General features: G+C 39.4%; 1 protein-coding gene across 4 annotated transcripts; it reads left to right on the plus strand.

Annotated features, from left to right (window-relative positions):
- Nucleotides 1–1,354: 1,354 nt before the first annotated feature.
- Nucleotides 1,355–21,945, plus strand: LCA5 (lebercilin LCA5). 4 transcript variants are annotated; one of them, XM_048052508.2, is made up of 9 exons: nt 1,355–1,508; nt 2,653–2,783; nt 6,977–7,372; nt 9,807–10,336; nt 11,830–11,967; nt 12,777–12,873; nt 13,966–14,111; nt 15,889–16,027; nt 17,879–21,945. In XM_048052508.2, exons 3-9 carry the CDS (start codon nt 7,174–7,176, stop codon nt 18,676–18,678), a joined length of 2,049 nt encoding a protein of 682 aa, XP_047908465.1. In that variant the 5' UTR covers nt 1,355–1,508; nt 2,653–2,783; nt 6,977–7,173; the 3' UTR covers nt 18,679–21,945. The 4 variants fall into 4 exon arrangements, with proteins under 4 accessions (XP_047908465.1, XP_047908466.1, XP_013056060.1 ...); XM_013200606.3 differs by lacking the exon at nt 1,355–1,508 and adding an exon at nt 1,548–1,683; XM_013200607.3 differs by lacking the exon at nt 1,355–1,508 and adding an exon at nt 1,871–2,128.
- The last annotated feature ends 226 nt before the right edge of the window (nt 21,946–22,171 follow it).

Genomic DNA, 22,171 nt, shown 5'->3' on the forward strand with positions numbered 1-22,171 from the left:
AGTTTGGAGGATCTTCTCAATTCTGACTTTCAGAATCATGCTTTTTTTTTTTCTTTTTCTATTGAAATGGGTAAAAATTTCTTCTCCTAAAACTTGTATTATGGAGGGATGGTAGTCATTTAATTCCAAGTGCATTGAAGCTGTACTTTGTCACAAATACGATTATATTTAATAGTGAATATGTTTGTATGGTTTTGGGGTGGGTTTTTTTTGTTTGTTTTGTTTTCGTTTGGATAGTTGTGGGTTTGTTTTCTTAAAAGGATTATATTCGTTAATAAATCTTATCCCATTTCCTTTTTTTTTTTTTTTAATTTTCATGTAGTGGTTAACAACGAGTGCTAATTTTTGAGTGTTTTGAACTCCAGAGACAGTGTTGTTTAGTGCAAATATTCAGTCTCCCTCTCCAGAGTATTCCACTTGTGCCTTTCTATGCAAATATGTTGTAACAACCTTTCTATGAAATGCTCTGTTTTAATTTATTCTATCTGAATTCCTATGCCATTCCATCACCGTCCTATGAGGACATATTCCACTAGGAAGTTAAATGACATGGTAAATAATGCTATTTGGTTCTTTTTCCCCTTTCTCTGCCCAGAAAGTAGTCTGCTTGACTACATTCATTATCAAAGATTATCATTAGGAAAAAAGAAAAAAAACAAAACAGCAGTATCGTAAAGTAATAACAGTTGATGATCAGAAGCCTTCTTTGTGCAGTAAAATCCAACAGGGTCAGTAAATTAGGTCTGCCCTTGAATTCAAACTTACTTGCTAGGCTTACAGGACACTTTCACCCTTCCGTCAATGTACATGCCTTGCTGTGAGCTCCGGGGGTTACATGATCTGATGCCATCTCTTTTTCTTCCTCCTGCTTTAAGGGAGCTTTGCTTTCAAGCTGCATCACACCCATACACCGCACATACGTATAAATAACCATATCCACATAAAACCTGCCAGACACCCCACTCCAACACTGAAGTGAAAAAACGTTTTATTTCCGTTTTTCCTCTTCCCTGACGAGCTGCCCCTTCCCGGCGCAGCCCCGAGCCCCCCTTTCAAACCCCGGGCGAGGCCGGCGGAGGCGGCCCGAAGCCTCCCTCGCCCCCTTCTCCGCCGAGGCCGGGCGGCGGCCGGGCAGAGCAGGGCACAGAGGAGCGGCGCCGCCACCCACCGGCCGCCATCTCCGGCCCCACTCCCCGCGCCCCGTCCCTCACAAGCGCTGCGCCCCGAAGCCAAAATGGCGGCGCCTCCGTCCCGCGGCCGCCCTACGCCCGCCGCCTTCAGCGGCGCCCTTCCGTCCCGCCCCCCGTGCCGCGTCTAAACCAATCAGCACCCGAAGCTTTACCCTCCCTCCAATCGATCTCCAGGAACCTCTAAACTGTCAGCGCGAACAGCCAATGGTCGAGGGGGAGAGCCCGCCTCCTCCCGTTCCCGGTTGCTGGGGCAGCGGCTGTCAATAGCCCCCGAGCGGCCCCTTTAAGCGTAGCGTGGCAACGGCGCCGCGTCCGCAGGTACCGGAGGCAGGGCCGGGCCCGGGCCTGGGCATGGGGCCGAGGGTGGACGGTGGGGACGGGGACGGGGACCGGGGACAAGGGACCGGGGCCGGGCAGGGTGTCCGGGGCCGCTCTCCTCGGCGGCCGGGTGCGCGGTTCCCCCCGGGAGCGGGGCCGCCATGATCTGATCTTGGTGCGTTGGGCTTCTAAAAGCATGTGTGGAGCTCCTGGTTGTGTTGGTGGGCTTGTCCTGTTCTGTGGTTGTTTTCTATCTATTTATTTATCTATTTATTTTTGTTTTTGTGTAACAGACTAACAACTAACCCATATTTTTTCCCTTCCCCCCCCCCCAAATTATTAAATGTACTATGGCAAAACAGGTACCTCGGTGGATTTTCCTCAAGCAAGTTAAACTTCTTTTTTAATCAATCCAGGCTACTTGGTAACGGCTGAAAAGTCAACGAGCCAAAGCATTTCATAATTAGACAGTCCTCAGGCTGACTGAAGTAAAGCTCGAATATCCCAGTGATTCATTTGCTCTAACGACAAACTGTGTTTTTTTATCTTAATCAAATTACATCGTAAACCCATGGAAAACTGAATCTTGCAAGACCTGACAGACTATGGTTTCCTGTTTTGTAAGTAAAAAAATGTGATAATATTACTAATTTACAAAACTGAAAACCATTTGGAGATTCAGGAAATGGTTTTAGAGATTCCTCAAGGGAGCTTTTATTGGTTCACCTTTCTCAATTTGTTTTCAGTCCCTTGATTTTTTCAAAATACTTCCAGAACGCATCAGAAATTGCTGTTCTTTGCTATCTGTCAAAATGATGCTTAACAAAATATTCTCAAAAGTGGGTAATATCCAGCGCAGAAGTGGATAATTCTAATCCTCCAGTTTTTACATTTTACTTTACAAAATACAATTTGTCTATTTTAAATACTGTTATGAAAAGCAGTCTTCCAAAAGATTATTGCCTTTTCAATGAGTACTTCTGGGACTATAAAATGACTGATCAGCTTTAAGTTAGTAAGTGAAAACGAGTGTTCTTGTTTTATGTATATAATTAGACATCTTGATAATTGAATTGTAGACATTTACATTTTTCCCTGAATGCAGTCCCACTTGTTTTCATTCACATATGCTTTTTTTCTCCAGAAAAAATCTGTGCATGAAGATTCCTTTGCGTCTTTCAGTATCCTACAGGCAGACAAAAGTAAAGTATATCTTGGCTACATCCACGCCGTTGGAGTTATTTGCCCCACACAGAAATCACTGCTGCCACACAGGTTAGCCCCACTTAGGTTAACACCTTTAGATGTGGTGCCTCTGCTGCTGCTGTGCCCACCCCAGGAGTCCAGGGCTCCTCTGGATGCCACATGTGCCCCAGTGGCCCAGAGACAGACCAGACTGCTTGAATACCACCAGGTTGTTTTATTCAGCACATTGCTCTCAGCAAAGAGAGGAACACAGATGCAGAGCCAGGAATTGATTGTTAATCTAATTAAAATCTTAATGGTTTAATCAAAGACTTAGTACTAGTCCAGATAATAAACACAGTTCAAGTTATGCACAGTTACAGTGATGCAGGTACAGCCTCCAGTACCAAGCATGTTTTCTGGTGTTAACTTCAGCCACATCTGGGACCTGAACGGATCTGACTGGCAGGGGGGAGTCTTTACAGCAAGTCACCTCTTCCCATGCCTCCCAGGGAAGGCTTTGGGATGGTGGATGCTAACAGTTTCTTCTTCTTCACCTTGGGTCCATGTGGGATCATTTTTTATGCTTGTTAATGCACTGTACACATTGCTCTTTCTTCACTGACTCACGGCTCCATCCGACTTTACTACAGTGGTGTGTTTGTTCTTTGTTCTGTGTGTTACCTGTAAAACTGGTTTTGCCTTTTTCCCAAGATTGCATCCTTCTGATGAGCAGTTACTGACCGATGCTGAGCTGTTACAGCGTGGGGCCCCAGTGTCATACTGCATTTGTGCTTTCAGGCCCCTGCAATCCTCTCATGGCTGTGCTCCTCTCTGCTCCATTTTTCCGAGGGAAATAGATAGTTCACTCCCAGAGCGAGCTACTTGTTGCTATCTGTTAGTTATACATGTAACTATAGGTGCTTGAGCATATGGTTGTACAAAGCTAAGCAAAAAGCAAAAACGAATTAGATAAGCCACGTGGCTGTTAGCTAATTTTGCTGCAACTAAATAAACTATAGCAAAGCTCCAGGCATCCAAAATGAGTCCAGACAAAGTCTGACAAGTTGCGTGGCCCATTTTTGTTAGCTGAAAATACAGCCTGTGGCTTCTTACAAGCAATGACATCGCCTATATATAGCTTTTGTGGCTATAGCCTACAAACACAATTACAGTTTTCAATGTTTTTTCATTCCAGATGACTGAAATAATGTGAGGTCTATGTTACAGCCCTCCAGAGTATTATCTTTATATTTTCAGAAAGATAAAAGATAGAATTAGTTTTATGTTAGTTTATATTTTATTTTATATCTTCTGCATTCCCTGAGATTCTATCTTGTGGAGTCAGAACTGACGCAGCTTTACCTGTGCACCATGTAGAGAGCAGATTGTTCCCAAAACTGCATCTGTGTTTCAGCTTGGGAGCAAGGTAACAGAAATTCTGTGCAGATGATTGTGAGAGCAGTTAGGCGCGAATGTTGATCTGCTCGAGGGTAGGAGGGCTCTGCAGAGGGATCTGGATAGGCAGGACTGATGGGACAAAGCCAGCTGTATGAGGTTGAACAAGGCCAAGTGACGGGTCGTGCACTTGTGGCACAACAACCCCATGCAAAGCTAGGGGAAAAGTGGCTGGAGAGCTGCCCAGTGGAAAGGGGTCTGGGGGGCTGGTCAATAGCTGGCTGACTGTGAGCCAGCAGTGTGCTCAAGTGGCTAAGATGGCCAACGGCATCCTGGCTTGTGTCAGGAACAGTGTGGCCAGCAGGACCAGGGAGGTGATCATCCCCCTGTACTCAGCTCTGGTGAGGCCGCACCTCGAGTGCTGTGTTCAGCTTTGGGCCCCTCACTACAAGAAGGACATCAAGGCCCTGGCGCGTGTCCAGAGCAGGGCTACGAAGCTGGTGAAAGGCCTGGAGCACAAGTCCTGTGATGAGCGGCTGAGGGAACTGGGGTTGTTTAGTCTGGAGAAGAGGAGGCTGAGGGGAGACCTTATTGCTCCCTGCAACTACCTGAAAGGAAGGTGTGGGGAGCTGGGGGTCAGCATCTTCTCACAGGTAACTAGTGATAGGACTAGAGGGAATGGCTTCAAGTTGCACCAGGGGAGGTTTAGGTTGGAAATGAGGAGAAATTTCTTCAGGGAAGGAGTTGTGTGGCACTGTAACAGGCTGCCCAGGGAAGTGGTTGAGTCACTGTCCTTGGAGGTCTTCAAAAAACGTGAAGATATGGTGCTTAGTGACATGATTTAGTGGTGGACTTGTCAGTACTAGGTTAGTGGTTGGACTTGATGATCTTAGAGGTCGTTTCCAACCTGAATGATTATATGATTCGATGACTTAGGAGTAGAGCTGTTTGGGAGGATGGTTGCACCTTGATAAATTCTAATATTCTTACTTGATCTTAGTCTTGCCGTCATTAATGCATGTGAGGGTCTTTATTGTATTTGGAGGCAAACAAGGTAATATGTTTATGGTTAGGTGTATACTTTTGAAATATAGCTCCATTAATTCAGAAGGAAAAAGAATACTCATTGCTGATCATTTGAATGTTCACAATCGCTGAACTCTCCGGCATGTGTTTAGCAATCTCTAGGACAAGTGATCTCAAGCGTAGCTTGTCTTCTTTCTCAGCTTTGTGGTGTAATTTCAGTTCTCATCTTTGATGTAAGTTTTAGGTATCTAATTTATTTGGACTTCATTGAAAATATTTAGGTACTAAACATTATTTTGGAGAGGTACTCCCCAAGTAAAGAAAAACACTCTCTTCCAAATAATTCAGTAACATTTTCCTAGGAGCTTCTTTGTTCAGAAATCTATGGGGATATTTATTCCTCTAATTCCTGCTGTATAGATTATGAGGGCAAATCCATCCTAGTCACTGGAGACAGAGTTGTGTGTGCTAACCACGAACTGGGCCAGAAAGCTTGAATTTGTAATGAAAACTTTCTTGGCAGCTGACATTTCTGTTCTGCTTGGCTATGCAATTCTGCATGTATAGGCAGTGGAACAGAAGGCTAAAAAAGCATGCTAAGTTTATTTTATTAGGAAAGCAAAGTGACCTAGTATAGTGAAATATCTACATCTTGTTTACAGGTATGTCATATGCCCTGTAGTGTAGAAGAGTTTTGATTGAAAGCAGCTCATTTTTTGTGTGTATGTAGTTTACTTAACCATTTAGAAATGGGTTAGGAGTTCATGTCATTCAACAGGCAGAACTGACGGGCTCTGGTGTGAGTCCTTTTTATTCACCCATTAGAGGCTTGATGTCTCGAAGTTGGAAAGAAGGGAGATGGGGGAGAAATAAGCTTGAAAACTGTGGTGAGAGACGTAAGACACAGGACGCTGCACATAGTTAAATACTTCATACATTGATGAGAAAATTCTTTTGACTGAGAAGGGTAAGGAAAATTTTGGATATATTTGCTCCATGATGTTCTTACCACGTGTCTCAAAAAATTGCAAAATAAGGTGGTTTTTACTTTGAGTTTGGAGGACATTTCAGTTTACATCAAAAGACCATCTGCAGGAGCAGCCCTTCTCTTTTATACCTGCTGCAGTAATATTTACCATATACCAGCAGCGTGGTCTCCTTCATCAGATACTTACAACCTTTAAAATATATATTTTTTTAAAGGCTACGTTTGCATTTTCATATAACGCACATGACACAAATATGCACTCCTTCCACCTCTTGAGGGCACGAAGCACTAGATGTTGTAGGATACAAGAGTACTTCCCAAGGCAAAGACCACACTAACACAGGTAGGGTCTCAGTAGTGGTTAAGGTTGGAACATGCTCCAGGCAAATGAGATAACTGATTTTTCAAGCACATTATTTAGCATCATTTGACTGTCAGAAATTGAGATATGGAAAACTTAGTCAAATTCTACAAATACTGTCTCAATTCTAGTCATAGGAATAAATTGTTAATTTATTGGGTAAAAAGTTTTTCAGTATGTTTAAGTTAGTTTCCTGAATAGCTTCAGACTTTTACTTGTCTTCTGTCTTGTTTTCCAAATTCTTCTTCTCCTCTCTCTAACCTGGCAGTAATTCCTTGTTCTAGATTTAGCTGTGGTACTTTTCTCATTCCTCTTCTGATGATGAAGTGCCTCAAACTACTGAGTATAGTACTAGCTCCGTTCCTAGAGTGGTGTCTGTCCCATGTAATATAAGTAATAAAGCTAATGTAGCAAAGCATGTGGCATAAAGTTATAGGAATTCTGAATAATTTTACAGTTCTTCTACCTTTCTTAAGAGCAAAATCACTCTCACTCTTCTCTCTCTCTCAGTTGTTACAGAAAAATGCATTCTGAATGGTAACTACTGCTTGCTGAACTGAACTACAAAGATCTCATGCTTTGGAGATGAAGATGATAAATACAAAGAAATAATCCAGCTGCTGTCATTGTGACTACTAAAAGGTCTTTTGTGTCAAAATGAACAGTCTTTGAGAAAAATCTGGAGAACAGCTAATTTAAAAAAAAAAATGGGAGAAAGAGTAAGAAGCCCAGATTCTGAACAAGACAGAAAATCAGATGGGGATAGAAATAGTGACTCCTATTATTCGGATGAAGATAATGTATCTCACTCATCTGGCCAGTCACCCACACTAAGCTATCCGTCTACAAGCCAAGAAAAGAGAGCTCACAAAACACAAACTTCAGACAGTCTTGTGCACTACCAAGGTAGGTAGATAGCAGAAATTGTTCCTTTGTAACTGCTCCAAAGAGTTAATTATGTTTGAAAGTTGAAATAAAAGTGGGAAATTAAGCATTGTAAGAATCTAGAAATAAGGTTCATGTGAATTATACTACAGATGGCACGTAGCTAGTGACTGTTCTGTGAAAAATGAAACTAACCTGTTCCTGCAAAAGGAAGATTTTAATGGTTTTCAGAATTACTCGTAATTTTTTAACAAGCAAGCACAGCTCCTAAACTAGCCTTTTGTTGAATTGTGCTGATGTTCTCTTTCAGTCTTTGGCAAAAAGACTCAAGGCAAGCCTGTACTATGCAGTCTGTAAGAGACAATTGTTATAATGTCTCTGACAATATACCCTAAAGATCTCCCTGTTGGGGAAGACTACTTGACTAAGCTTTACACTGCTATAATTGTGTACTTTTAAAACAAGCCAGAAAACAAGTGGCAATATGGCAAGAGAGAGTAAACGTGTTTGGTGAATGTTAGGTACATATGGAGTGGAAATTCAAAAGAAAGGGTTTTTTATAGGCCTTCCTTGAGAATAAAATATTTCCAATTTGAGATGTGATAGCTCCACTGAGCTCCCTCATACACACACCTCACATACATAAGCTGCTTTGTTGGTTGTAGAGAAAGTGAACATCCCTACAAAAAGGGAGAGAATGGCTATACAGGTCCTGGGCTGGGATGCCTCTCTGCCGTGTTTTGACAGCTTGTTCTAAATAGTTGTGAAAATCTTCTGATGAAGCAAGAACATCTTGTCTTGCTCAAGCAAATGCTGTTTCTTTTATAAGTGCTTGATACTGTAGGAACCATGTGGCTAACGGTATGATCTAGAGTGTGCCAAAAGATCTGACCTGAGGTTGCCCAGGGAAAATATCCTTGGTCCTGGTGCAACTGGTGTTTTGCTGAACATCTCTTTGTTCACAAGTGGCATCTCCTCCATAGCAGTCATGGATTAGGTGTCTGGGACACAAAAACCTCAGTTCCACTGTGCTACTTCATTTGGAGGGGGCAAAGAAATGACTAGTTCTTTGATGTTGCTAAAGCCAAGTATAATTATTACGTGGAGGCATGGTGAAAGCAGTGCTTTTGTGGGAAGACACTATTCCCCAATTTAACTATATGGTCAAAAGTGCAAACTTGGTATTGGAATTTTCTGTTCTGTCCTAAATGTGGGAGAAATTCTTGAAGGGGTTGGAAGTCTAGGCTGTGAGGTTCATGGGAATTTACTTAATTGGTGATAGGAGTGACATCATTCCTGCACTACCTGTGTTAGTTAATCTTCTCACACCTGAGTGTTATAAAAGTGTTCTTCATGTGGAGGGAAAAAAGGTTTTTTCCCTGTTTGTCCAAGCTGTGGAAAAAGTGAGCATAGAACAGAAAATGAATGAGTATATGTGCAAAATGTTCAGAGGAAACTATAAGATAATATTTTAAAGCTGTTATTTTTGCTGTCAAATACTCTCTGTAGATTAGAAGAAGTATGGTGAGCACCAAAGGGAAGGAAGAATTTGCAGTTGCTCACACCCAGTGTATGGGTTACTGCATTATTGTTGAATACAAGCTTTCAAACCTGTATGATATATAAGCTGGTGCTCAGCTTATTTATTCCAAACACTGTTGTCCCTTAATGAATATATACTCGCTGTATATTCAGTTGTTTTAAGATATATTTCAGTATATTATGTCCTTTATTCACTGAGTGTAGCTTGAGAGGCAAATAAGATAGAAACCTAACGTTTAGCTTTCATCTGTGGGGATGATAATAAAATAGTATCAAATAGAAATGTATGAGTGATGTGCACTAGTAATCAAATAAGGATACTTTGTGAAAAATAGCTTGTGATATGGAAATAAATTATTCAAGGGACAACTGAATTTTCATGGATTTATAATTTTTCTTTGGAGGCTTTTTGCATTGAGCCTTTAAAATTGCTGTTTTGTCTGTAAGCATGGCAGCTGGATTTGAAAACACTGTTTCATTTGTCTGAGAGAATGACATCTTGCATAATACATAACTAGCTAACACTCAGCTAATTGTTGCCGTTGTAAAAGCATTTGATAATATAGTATGCATAAGAGTACAGTATTTCTATCTTAAACTAATAAACATCATCAAATATTAATGAAACGTCTGTTATTTCTGATACAATTTGCAGATGATTACAATGCTTCTATATTGATGGCTGAAAATATTACCTCTTGCAGGAGATCGCAAACATAAATCTCCATTTTTTATCTATGAAAAGAAGCGTAAGCCTCTCACATATATGCTTTCTATTTTCTGGTTTGAAAGCTGCAGTCTCTGCTAAGTATTGTAAAATTGTTTCAGGCACAGCTTTATTCCAAAAAGGATGTCTGAATCGACAAATTGCATTGTCTTACAATAAATATGTTTTTTATTTTTCCTCTCTTAGCCACAAAGAAATCGGGTTCCAAATATGCACCAAGCAAAAGAGGGACACGGTGGGGTTTCCGTTCTCAGAGCCTCACTAGGGATTCTCCTGCGAAGGATATAGATCTCGTTACAAAAAGAGTTCTTTCTGCTAGGCTGCTGAAAATCAACGAGCTCCGAAATGAACTGACTGAACTCCACATCAAACTAGATGAGCTGCAGAAGGAAAACAGGGCGCTGAAGAGGCTTCAGCACAGGCAGGAGAAAGCCTTGAATAAGTTTGAAGATACAGAAAACGAAATCTCTCAGCTCCTTGCTCGACACAACAATGAGATTAGAATACTGAGGGAGCGCCTACGAAAATCTCAAGAGAGAGAACGTGCCACTGAGAGAAGGCTGAAAGATTCAGAAGACGAACTGTACAGAACAAAAACTGTCTTGCAGAAACTGAAAAAGCTGTCTGCAGATAAGCACCTTGCCGAAAGAGATGACCTGGCAAAGAAACTAGCCTATGCAGAGAGCAGACTTGAGGACAGTGAAAAAAGAATTAAGGTGAGATGACCTTTTTTTTTTTATTTTGTAAGAAATTTTGGTTCAGGTATTTCTTACCAGAAAGAGCTTCATGTTGTTTTTATTTTTTCCACTGTGCTAGAGCAAATAGAAAATTATTCTTTTTTACATGTAAATAACATCAAGTAAATTATTTCCAAGGTAATTATATAGTTATATACTCAGTAGTCAAGCATTGAAATTGCTATTTACAAATTAAGTGTTACTTGTCAGTGTATACACAGTGAGCTTGTGCTTTTAAGTGCTTTTATAGCTAGTAATAATGTTTCAGAAATGCATGCAGCTATAATGTAACTTTACGCAGTCTAATTTATTCTCCTGAAAGTGAAGCATTTAGTAAAAATTTACTGGGTTTTCAGGGAATCATATACTAAAATTTTTCCTAAAAAAAAAATAAATCTTCACTCTTGTGAACTACATTCATACAGCGTTTGATTGTCCCCTATTCTGCACATCTGAGAGCTGAGCTGGAGGAAAGTACAGCAATCTTTTTCATACCAAAATGAGCTTTAGTACACTTTGTAGGTATCCATTTTAAGAATCTTGTGCAATATACTTTAATATTATTCAGCAAAAATATTTAAAAATATGTCTTAAAATCTCATCTTATTTAAAAATAATTGTGTTTGCAGTTTTAAACTGCTGGAAGTTGTATGCAATACTATTTTGACATTATATTGGTCATTAAAATGATGTTAAAGTTTGGTGACTATATTAGTACTTAAAGCTAAATTACATCACAGAGATAATAGATACTTGAAATTCAAAGGATTTTAGTGGAAACTAAGCTCCCATGAAATAAACCCAAAAATATCAAGATAGAAAATGCTGCTACTCAAATCACCTCACCCCGTAGTGTCACCATCTGGCACCTGTAGTTTTATGATCAGGTATTTCAGCATTTGTGGTAGTGGATAATGTTAAAATGAACCATGCCCTAGAAGTACAATTTTTTTCATCTATTTTTTTCCTTCTCTCATCATCACAGGCTCACTTAAAACAGGTGAGAGTATCTAAATGCAACAACAGTCACAAATCTATTTTTCGTAGAAGAAGGTTAAAATTATTTCTTGTCTTCTTCCTTCTAATCCTGTACTTTTAGGGAGGTGTCCTGTTTTGAAACCATCAGGTCAAGATTGTCTTAGAGTTTCAGAGGTGCACCCTTTGCATTGTGCCAAGAGCCTTGGGGAATTGATTAGCGTATCCCATGATGTCCGCAAATTGCCCCTCTGTATTCCAGAAAGATGAGCTGCAGCAGCTCTGCAGGTGCTCTCTTTGCCCCCTCAAAACTAGGGCTAGGGTTTATGCGTGTTTAGTGTTACAGTAACGGTGTAGCTGATCTCTGAATCCAAGGTGCTGGTTTTCTGTAATATTTTTAAGTACCTTGACCATAAAAAGAAAAAAAAAAAAAAGAAGAAAACAAAAAGTATCCCTGCTGATAAAAAAAAAATATTATTTTGTTGTTTTTATTAAAGGATCTGGAAAAAAATCTTGAATTAAGTGGTAGCAGTTTTCAACGAGAGTTACAGTCAAAGAAAAAAAAGGTGCATGAAGCTCAAGAAGAAAACAGAGTTCTCCAAGAAGAGCTTCAACAACTTAGTCAGAAGCTGAAGGTAAAGTGTGAAGCAATGCAAGCTGGTATCCATGCTGTGGCATTTTATCTTTGGAAGTATCTATAATCGAGTTTGAATAGTTTACCAGTGATTGCACTTTCAGACATGTACTTGATTATATCACATGTGAGCTCTTTTCCTGCTTCAAATGAGAAAGTTCTGTGCTCTGACCCCACAGCCTGTTTATGAGCAGGAATGTCTCCATGTTAATTATTGTTAACACTAGTTAAGAAAAGCAAGATCAAGCACATAGCCAAGAATTGCCATTAAACCACAAGATCAATTGGAAAACTAGGTATTGAAGACTTGATTTTTAAAATCAGATCTGCAGGCATACGCAGCAATTTATGTTAGTAATGTACTTGCATTACAGTAGGTTTGTGTAAAGATTAATTGGATGTACTTGTGACACCCACATGTGTACCCTGTGACAAGTAATACTGCTGTCATTGAAATGTTTAACATGTTATAATACCGAAAATTTATTTGTGTGATCCATAAATACATCACAAGTCTTAGTCAAGGTTATGGAAGTACTGGTATTTAGTTGTATTTTTGCTGTAGGGTTGCAACATTTTTTCAGAGTATTTTGCTAATGATTTGGGGGGAGGGGAGGAGCTCTATCTGCATTTTTTTACAGCATAAGAAAAGTTAAGAATTTGATTGTTCTCCTCAAAACATTGAACAAGAACTAGTGATGCCCTTACTTTATAATTACAACAAGTATTTTCAGTTTAATTTACAGCTTTGGTAATGACTAGTGAATGAAACATTAGTAACTCATTCTGTTACATCTCTTTGACTCACAGGAAAAAGAAAGAGAACTTGAAGCAAAAAATATATATGCTAATCGTATGTTGAAGCTATCACCAAGAAAGGACATGGATATTCTACAAAGAAAGAAAGGTAACATGTAAAGCAACAAAGGCAAAAAGATTAGTACCGTCACTTTTAAGTTAGACTCTGCTAGGTTATTTCATGCATGCCATTCAGTGTTTGACCCCACTGCTGCTTGTCCAGGAAGGCTTACTTTTTTTGCACTGTTTTTAACACAGCAGTCATTACAAAGAAGGGCACAGTATGATGTTTTTGTGACTGCAGCAGAACTAGAGCCTAGAACTTCATCAGTGTTCTTAATTAATTTTCATATCAGAAGTTCCTGGGTGAAGGAGGAGAGGGAGATTGTTTAGTAAATTTTCTAGATTTCATAGATAACGTCTATATGACAATAAATTACAAAGGCTTTAAAAAAATAAAACCTCCCTGCTATATTTTTTTTTTCATCAATTCATATTTATTTTCTGTCAGATCAGCTGCAGTACTTTTTTCGTCAGAGTGCATATGTCGCAGAACATAATCTTCTAAAAACATCAATGTAGTCATTTCTTCTGGTGTGACAAGGCAGCCTGAAGCCTTATGTTACCAGCATAAATATGTGTTTATATATGTCTGTCTGTACGTGTACTCAGACAATCTTCAATGGATCAGTAGAGTCTACTCGTCAGAAGAAGCAGGAATTTCTGGGACTGTTTTAAATATTTATTGTGAGCGTTTCAGTTTATCTGTTGCTCATTTTAGGATAGGTATTGTACTATCACTCCATTTTAGGTTCAGGCTTTGATAATGTCATTTAACAGAGGTAGGTCTGTGTTTTAAAGATACAAGTTAAAATTAATTTAATGAATTTGTTTCTCTCAATGTACCCTCTGAGACAAGATGATGATTGGGATATTGTGTGGAAAATTAAAAAATATATATATTCAGTATACTATAATGATTTTATAAATAGCCTTTTTTTTCCCTATTTGTGTTTTGGTTTCAATGTAAGTTTTTACATGCAGTTTTTTTAGTTAGCATTTACAGATACTAAAAACAGTTACGTGAAACTTATCAACACTTTCCATATCCATAGTTGCAGATACTTAAAAATGAGGGATAGATGCATAGTGTGATATTTTCAAGTGAAAATGTGACTTGATTTGTTTGTATTTTCTACAGCCAACAACCAAAATATTAAAAAAGGAACACAGCTCACAAAAGGAGTACAGACCAGTGGATACTTCTCACCAGTAGAATTTCCTCCAGAATCAGAACTTGTTTGTGGTGACACAATAAATAAGAAAGAAGGGATTCTTCCCAGAATAGTGAGTTCAATAAAAAAAACTCAAGACTTTCTCCAAATAATTCACCTATCGGACTGCATATTTAATGCACAACTTGTATGTTAGAAAAAAATATATATCTAAATATACAGGAAATATAATTTAGAAAACATTCTGATCTTAAAGTGTTGTCTTTCCAGAAATACCATGTGCCATTTTTGTGACAGTTCACCATGTTCAATGTCTTACTGATAACCATTAGTTCAGTCTGTTTCTTTTTTTTCTACCACTGCCATTTCTTTGAAATTTTTAGGACTTTTTTTTTTAAATTTATTTCTAATGCTAATTTGAGCAATCTGTTGTAACAGCGCTGGCTGCCTTCGTCTCTCTTTTTGTTTTGATCTTAGTTATGGTTTCTTTTACTTTCCAAATTTATTTCACAATCCATAAATCTAATGCTTCCTTTTATTGTCAGAGTAATGGCATTTCTTCTGTCATTTCTCCAGCTTTGTGAATGTGGCTGTGTTTTTTGATGTTACTTTTTTCTGTTTCCTTTTTTTTGTTATAAAATAGCACCATTAGAAGCATTTCTGATACTTCTGTGACCTCAGACTAAAATCAAAGAGATTTGTAAGGTAGAATTAGACTGATTTTAGTACAAATTTTATGTTTTTTCCTTATGTAAGTCTAGGGCTATTTGTAAGGAATTATGCTCTGATGATTGTCTTGACTGGCTTCCTGATAGGACTGAAGTTTTTTCGTGGCTGAAAGCTTGGTTTGTATGTTGTCTCTTCCAGAATCCTTTCTGTAAATATGGATTTAGGTTAATGTATGCATTCTTCCAGCACTTCAGTGTGTAAGTTATGTAACGGCACAGTTGGTGTAAGTGGAGCTGGTGGAATGTAAATTAAATTTGGGTAGTCTGTGCCTTCATCAGTTTTCTAAGTCAAGCATTTTAAATATTTGTTTGCCATCTCTTTGTAAAATTTATTTTTATAAAATCATAATGATAGTCGTGTATATGAAGGGAAAATACTTGAAATTGTTTGGACAGCAAGTTCTATTTTCTTTGTTCATTAAGTAGTAACTGTTTCAATTATTTTAGCGCAAAAGAAACTTCTATATACAGTAAAATACACTTTTTAGGGAAATAAGCACAAGCTACAAAGTCAGTATCCACATGCTTTCACTTTACTTCATTGCCACTGATTTTCTGTTAGTGATTTTTATGCTGACATTAATATATTTTCTGCAGCTTCTTTCCCTTTAAATGTATATTTACTTACTAGCTGATTTTTCACCCACGAATGAGCCTTTCTCTTTCTCTGTTTACTTGATACTCCATGACATTAATTCCCACTGTGAAACTGTCTGAATCTGCAACCCACTCACTTCAGTAAAAAGATCAGATTGTGGTAACTAATTGCTTGCTTGTTAAAACAAAAAGGCGATGGGGTCTGGCTTCTATTAAAGTCCTGGAAAAGGCAATTACTGACTTCTAAAGAGAACCACCCTTAACACAGGGACAGTTTTGGTTTATGACATAGAAGCTGCAGTCTTCCTGACATGTAATAAGGAATAGAACTGATTATCTGTTCATTTGTTTCAGATACATAAAACTGTGTTAAAGATGATGAGATTTTAGGACCAAAATCCCTAGGTTGTCAGAGTTGGTTAGGTTTAGATGACTTGTTCATTTTTGGGTTCAGCAGTGAGAATATAATTTCAAATTGAAATAGAAGTTCATATCATATTTTTCTTGTTGTTGTTCATTGCTTTATTTTACCCTATTAGTTTGTTTTGTATCAATTTATTTCAGGAAAAAGAGCCTCAAGACCTTGAATGGAAAGAACAAGGAGACCTCCTAAGACAAGACCAAGACAGGGAAAGGGAAGAGAAACTGAAACGTGCTCAGGAAATACAGTCTTTAGAGGAGAGATTTCAGAAACTACATGACGGTAAGAAAATGGGCAGCTGAAAGCTGGAAAATGCAATGTAGAATACTAATCAAGTGTGGCTGCTAGTTTTTTCTTTGTGTGTATGTGTGTGTGTGTGTGTGTGAGAGAGAGAGAGAGAGAGAGAGAAGAGTGAAATGATTTTGCAGAGATCACTACCGTGGAAAATTATTTTCAGTTATATTATGCAAAGAGAATCAGAAAGAAATAAAGAATATAGAGTAATTTGTATCCTGTATGCAGATGTGATTAAGTATGCAGCAGCAAAAACTGCTGTCCACTAAGAAATATTAAAATCCGAGAGACTTGGATTTACAAAATAAGGATGGCATAGAGATAAATCAGCATTTACCCGCTGACTTGCTAGATGTTATTAAGGTAGGCAGTAGATTTTTACTATTGTAGAACAAATCTGCTTTCCTTAATTTGACCTGTTTTTTCAGCAGAGATCTGCTTCACTTGTATCATTTGAAGTTGTAGTTTCTCTTTTCACTTGTGGTTATCTGAATCATTTGGTGTGGCTATTTGAGAAATGTTAATTTCTCTTGTTACATTTCAATATTGCTTTTTTATTCATTTGGTTTTCAAAGCATGCTAGCGACTTACATGAATAAATCTCTTAATATTTTGAGGTATTTTAGATGGACTGCGTCCTGTCATGTTAAAATATTCTTTCAGTGATTATAGTTAAGTAATGGAAGCAGTTACTGTAGATTACAAGGAAGAATTCTAAAAAGGTATATCTGCTTTCAGAAGTAAATTCTGTGTAAAATCCCCTACCTCCACTAACATTAGTGCATGATTTGTACAAGCCAAGAATTTTCTCTGTTATGTCTGTAAGTAAGATGATTCTGACCATGCTTCCCATCTTAATGTATAAGCTGATAGTTTCCCCATCTTATGTACAGAAAGATAGCTACTGTACTTGGTATAATGATATGCTACTAAAAAAAAGATACATAAATTGATCCGTTCCAGTTATTTCTGTAAGTTTGATCAGTACAGTAGATACAGTACAGTAGATAACATGGAACTTTGTGAAAACAAAAATCAGCAGTTTGAATGAAGAGTTCAAAGGGAAATGTCAATGTGTTGAATGAGGCAAGTAGTCATTCAGCTTTTGACCTAACGTGTCTATGGCATCTTGACAGAAAAATATTTTGATGACAGAAATACTAGAAGCTTCCTTTTTCTTTTATTTGCACTTGTTAGTAGCTAATTATTGTTTTGCACTTTTCACATCCCTTCATAGCTATGCAAATTGACATTTGGTATTAGCACAGGCATTATCATTGAGTTCATGTGGTGACACACAAGGCACTTGTGTGAAGCTGTCTATATGCAGCAGATGTAGTATGTTTTAAATCATTCACAACTTGAAGCAAATAATGACTTGCTATGACTATGTTGCCTGATAGCTTCACAGCAATAGTTCCCTTTATGGGGAAAAAAAAAAGCATATGTCCCAGTGTCAGTGATGCTGACAAAGAAAAATAAAGTACCATGCAAGTCAGAACTATTAAAATCAGTGATGCTATATGCTATATTCATTTTCATTCAAACACAGGAAATAAGGCAATTGGCAGAAATGAAATTCCTCTGAAGTTCTAAAACATGAATAATGTCCTAATCCCTTTATAAAAATGACAACATGCCTTTATATCTTAGCAGAGAACCTAGTATGAATTTAATTGTAATTTTTGAAGAATTTATTTTTACAGTAGGAAAACCACACTATGCATAGAAGAGCATATTAAAAACTGAATGGCTTTCTCTTAGATAATTTTCAAAATATTCTTATGAAGGCACTGTAAGACTAAATAATTCTAAATAATGTTTAAACATTTCCTGCAGAGTGGGAAGAATATGGTAAAATGAAAAAAGAAAGCAGCTTTTTATTGGATAAAGAAGATAAAATGAAGATGGAATCAGAAACACACAAACCTGAAATAGAGAGAGAAAGTACTGAAATGCTGGAAGAGCAACGAAAAAAAGAGTTTCTGCTTGCTAGAATGTATGAAATTGATAGAGAAACCCAAAATGTAATGAACATGAGACTTGCTTCTCAAACACCACTCCTAAATACAACAAGAAGATCCGATTCCCTGGAAATAAAAGAGAAAAATGATCAATACGTTGAAATTCCAGGGAAGTTTAGTAATGGCTTTGCCCAAGGTGACAGCCAGGATTGTGCCACAAAAGTACAAGGGCAGAAGCAGAAAAATCTAAGGACTGTAGATTTAAGTAAAGAGTTAACATTTGGCAGTTATGTACCTTCCTTTGGAAAAGGATCAGGGCGACCAAGTTGGCTTAATCAAAAAAGTGATTACCTAGATGAAAATATCAAGGAAAATGCAGATTTTACTAGTAAGAAAGAGAAGAAGTCCAATTTAATGGAACAACTCTTTGGAAGTAGTGCCAGTACCGCCTTTCATTCTAAAAGTAAAGACATGACACATTTTGACGTAGACTGGGAGTCTAGTAATACTCTTCTTGTCGATAAAAACAGTAAAGTCAAAGTGAAAGAAGACAGTGATCTTTTCAGTGAAGGAAGAAACCTAAACAGACACCGTCTGCAACAAACTGCACTCAAGCCAGGAGTTAAAACCCTTGGTTCTTTAGAAGATGACATTGAAGAAGTAATCTTACAGTGAACCTATTTTATATATTTCATATGTAAATACTGAAAAAATATTTTCATGTGATATTTATTAGATACAGAATTAACACACTTCAGCTGGAGTGTAAATCCTTCTGAAGGAATCATTTGCTCAAAAGGGGGTTTGTATGGAGGAAAGATGCACTCTGATAGTACAGCCTCACCTATAGGCAGGAAAGTTCTTGTCAAAAGTAAGATGCAAATACAGCAGTGACTGTTTTGTCAGGAAGGCAGTGAAGTTGTCCTGAGGGACTTTGCTGATAGCTGAGTTAGCTGCTGGCTGGCCGCTTCAGCCAGAGAAGATGCTCTTGCCCCTTGTTGGGCTGCAGGCCTACGAAGCCTGTTGCCCCAGGGCACCACCAGACTTGTGCAGCTGTGGCTCAGGGTCCCAGAGGCTCCTTAGCACCGTGCCGGTAGGGATGCTGTGGGAAAGGAAGGACTGGCATAGGCTGACAGCTGTCCTGGTCCTTCTGAACCAAAACCCCTACACACTGTGGGAGGAGCTAAAGTCCCCATAGCACATGTAGGGAAGTGGATGCGGAAGGCGGTGTGGGTTGCTCCTGCCATGGGAAAAGGCAAACCCACTTGTGGGGTTGTCTTCACCCAGGGACCACGGTACACCTGGATATGTTTCCAGCCACCGAGTAGTTGCGCAGCTAGCTCAGTCAGTAGAGCATGAGACTTAATCTCAGGATCATGGGCTTGAGCCCCACATTGGGTGCCAAAAAGGACTGTAATGGTTTTACTTGGGTGGGCAGCCATGTTCCACCTCAGCCGCCTTCTCACTCCCAAAATATGACACAAAGAGCTCAAGGTTTTGAGCTCCCTTTTCCCTTTAATTAAATAATCCTTATCTCAAACCTTGAGCTCTTTGATGTCATGTTTTCTCTCTTTTCCTCTTTGAGGCTGTCAGACCTTCTGGTGTTAACTAGCCAAGTGGCTTCTGGTACATTCATGTCCCATTGTTTCCTCGTCCCAGCACCCAATGCTCATCCCAGCACCCAATGCTCGTAACATAATCTTTGTAACAGTTCATTGTACCTCTCAACCTTCCCAGAGGCTTGTGGGTGACAAGGGATGTGATACACCCACTCAATGCCATGCCTCTTGGCCCAGGAGGTGACAAGATTGTTTCAGGAGTGACTCCCCTTGTCAGACTCATGAAGGGATGAAAGACACGGACTCCTGATGGCTCTTGAACAGGAGACGTTTATTGCCCTTTTTCACTACTACATATACTTTCCCCGTAGCCCCAAGCGCTGTCCACGCGCCCGAATCTGTCACACAATTGGTTAGAGACCCTCAGACGCGCGCCTCGAGCCAGCCAGCAATTGGCCACTGCCCAAAGCTCATCTTTAACACTGTAGCCAATTTACTTTATCTTGACCTTGCTCAAGTTTTTGTTTCTACCGCTTGTTTCCTCATTATCTCTAATTCAGGGACGTGTGAAACAGCGCAAAGCCACCTGCAAATTCCTTTCCCACAGACTCAATTCTCTCTGGTGTACCATGTCGCCACAGCACTTGCCTTTCCAGGCCCAAGATAGTGTTTCGGTCAGTGGCATGGTGTACTGGATATGTTTCCAGCCACCCAGTAGGTGTCTGGCCAGATCAGTTGGTAGAGTATGAGACCCTTGATTTCAGGGTCGCGGGTTTGAGCCCCACATTGGGTGCCAAAAAGGACTGTGGTGGTTTTACTCGTGTGGGCAGCCGAGTTCCACCTCAGACACTCTCTCAGTCCCCCTCCTCAAAGAGGAAGGGGGAGAAAATATGACACGAAGAGCTCAAGGTTTGAGATAAGGATGATTTAATTAAGGGGAAAAGGGAGAGGAAAAAGAAAAAAAAAAAAAGGAAAGGCCGTGCGGAAGCACAGAGAGAGAAATGCAGTTACTCTCTACTTGCCGTCAATGAGCGATGTTCGGCCACGTCCGGGGAAGCAGGGCCTCACTACACGTACCGGTTGTTTGGAGGACAGAAGCTTCCACAACGAGAGCCCTCGGGCCGTTCCAGTGCTGTCTGGATCAGTCCATGGCAAACGGTAGGGCTGTGTTTCCACCCCTGGGGCAGTCGATTCCAAGGGTACTGGATGCCCCCTCCAACTGTGGCCTGCATGCTGCTGCCAGAGGGATGGAGAAAAATGCATTAGCAATATCAATTGTGGCGTACCACTAGAGCCTTTGACTCTAGTTCATATAGAAGTTCTAGCGTGTCTGGCACCGCAGCACTTCATTCAGGCCCTGAGAGTCCACTGTTAGCCTCCACTTGCCATTTGACTTTTGCACTGGCCATATAGGACTATTAAAGGGTGAGTGAGAGTGGTCAGATGTAGTCAATCTGCCAGGCCTCACTGTGTTGAAATCCAAGCCACCTCCCCCTCCTTCTTCACTGACCTTGGTGCCTGCAAGGCTTTTTCTCACTCTACTCTCTCTCCCAGCTGCTTTTTTGCAGCAGTTTTTTTTCCCCCGTCTTAAATCTGCTCTCACAGAGGCGCAAACAACATCACTTATTGGCCCAGCTCTGGCCAGCAGCGGGGCCCTTATCTAACATGGGGCAGCTTCTGAATTCTTCTCACAGAAACCACCCCTATGGCCCCCTGCTACCAAAATCTTGCCACGTAAACCCAGTACACCATCACTCTCTTTTGATTTTTGAGAATTACTTGACATACCATTATATATCAGTAAATTATACTTCTGACATTGGAGCATTATTATCTATTGCCGAATGAGTTGGCTAAGAAGACAGCAAGATTTTACGTGGCAGCACTGGCATTGGGGAAAGCTACTAGATGTGCATCTCTGGCTAGCCAGTGTGGGAAAGATTTTATTACCTGTAGGCTGTTCACAGTACGCTGCTTTCAGTTTGGAATACTTCTTTTAAGCTTCAGTTATTTTCTTTCTCAGACATCCAAAGAGCCTCTTAGCTGTGTCAGGAAAATGCATATGTAACATCAGTGTCATGAAATGGATAGAAGGGACTTAGCTACCGCAAAGCCACAGGTAGAAGGGAAATATTCTACCCTACAACCATGTTATCTCAGAACAACCTCAACAGAGACACAACTAACTCAGGAGAAGCTGCTCTCTTTTCTGCATAGGTTTTCTCTAGACGTTACTACCAAACTTATCCAACACTTCTCATATATTCAGGTTATATTTATTATATAATGCCATTTTTTGTAATTTCTGAATTTTCTATGTAAAAGTCCAATCATTACTAAGTTTTGTTTTAACAAAATGGTTTTATTAAAAGAGTTAAGTAAAGCTTGTGCGTTTAGATCATCTTTTACACAAAGTTCTGACTTTGTATATGATGGTTTTGTTACTGGAGATGGGGGGAGGGTTGGTAGCGACATTGCTAATCATGTAACTTGCTGCTTGGCGCATGTACGTAAATTGAAAATGTAGTCAATGAAGTATAAAGCAGAGGCATTCCAGAAAATAAGCTGAAGGTCATCATTCTTTGTTAGAGTGACAGATTTTTAAATGC

Source organism: Anser cygnoides, chromosome 3 (assembly GCF_040182565.1).
Source record: "Anser cygnoides isolate HZ-2024a breed goose chromosome 3, Taihu_goose_T2T_genome, whole genome shotgun sequence".
NCBI classification, from domain to species: Eukaryota; Metazoa; Chordata; class Aves; order Anseriformes; family Anatidae; genus Anser; species Anser cygnoides.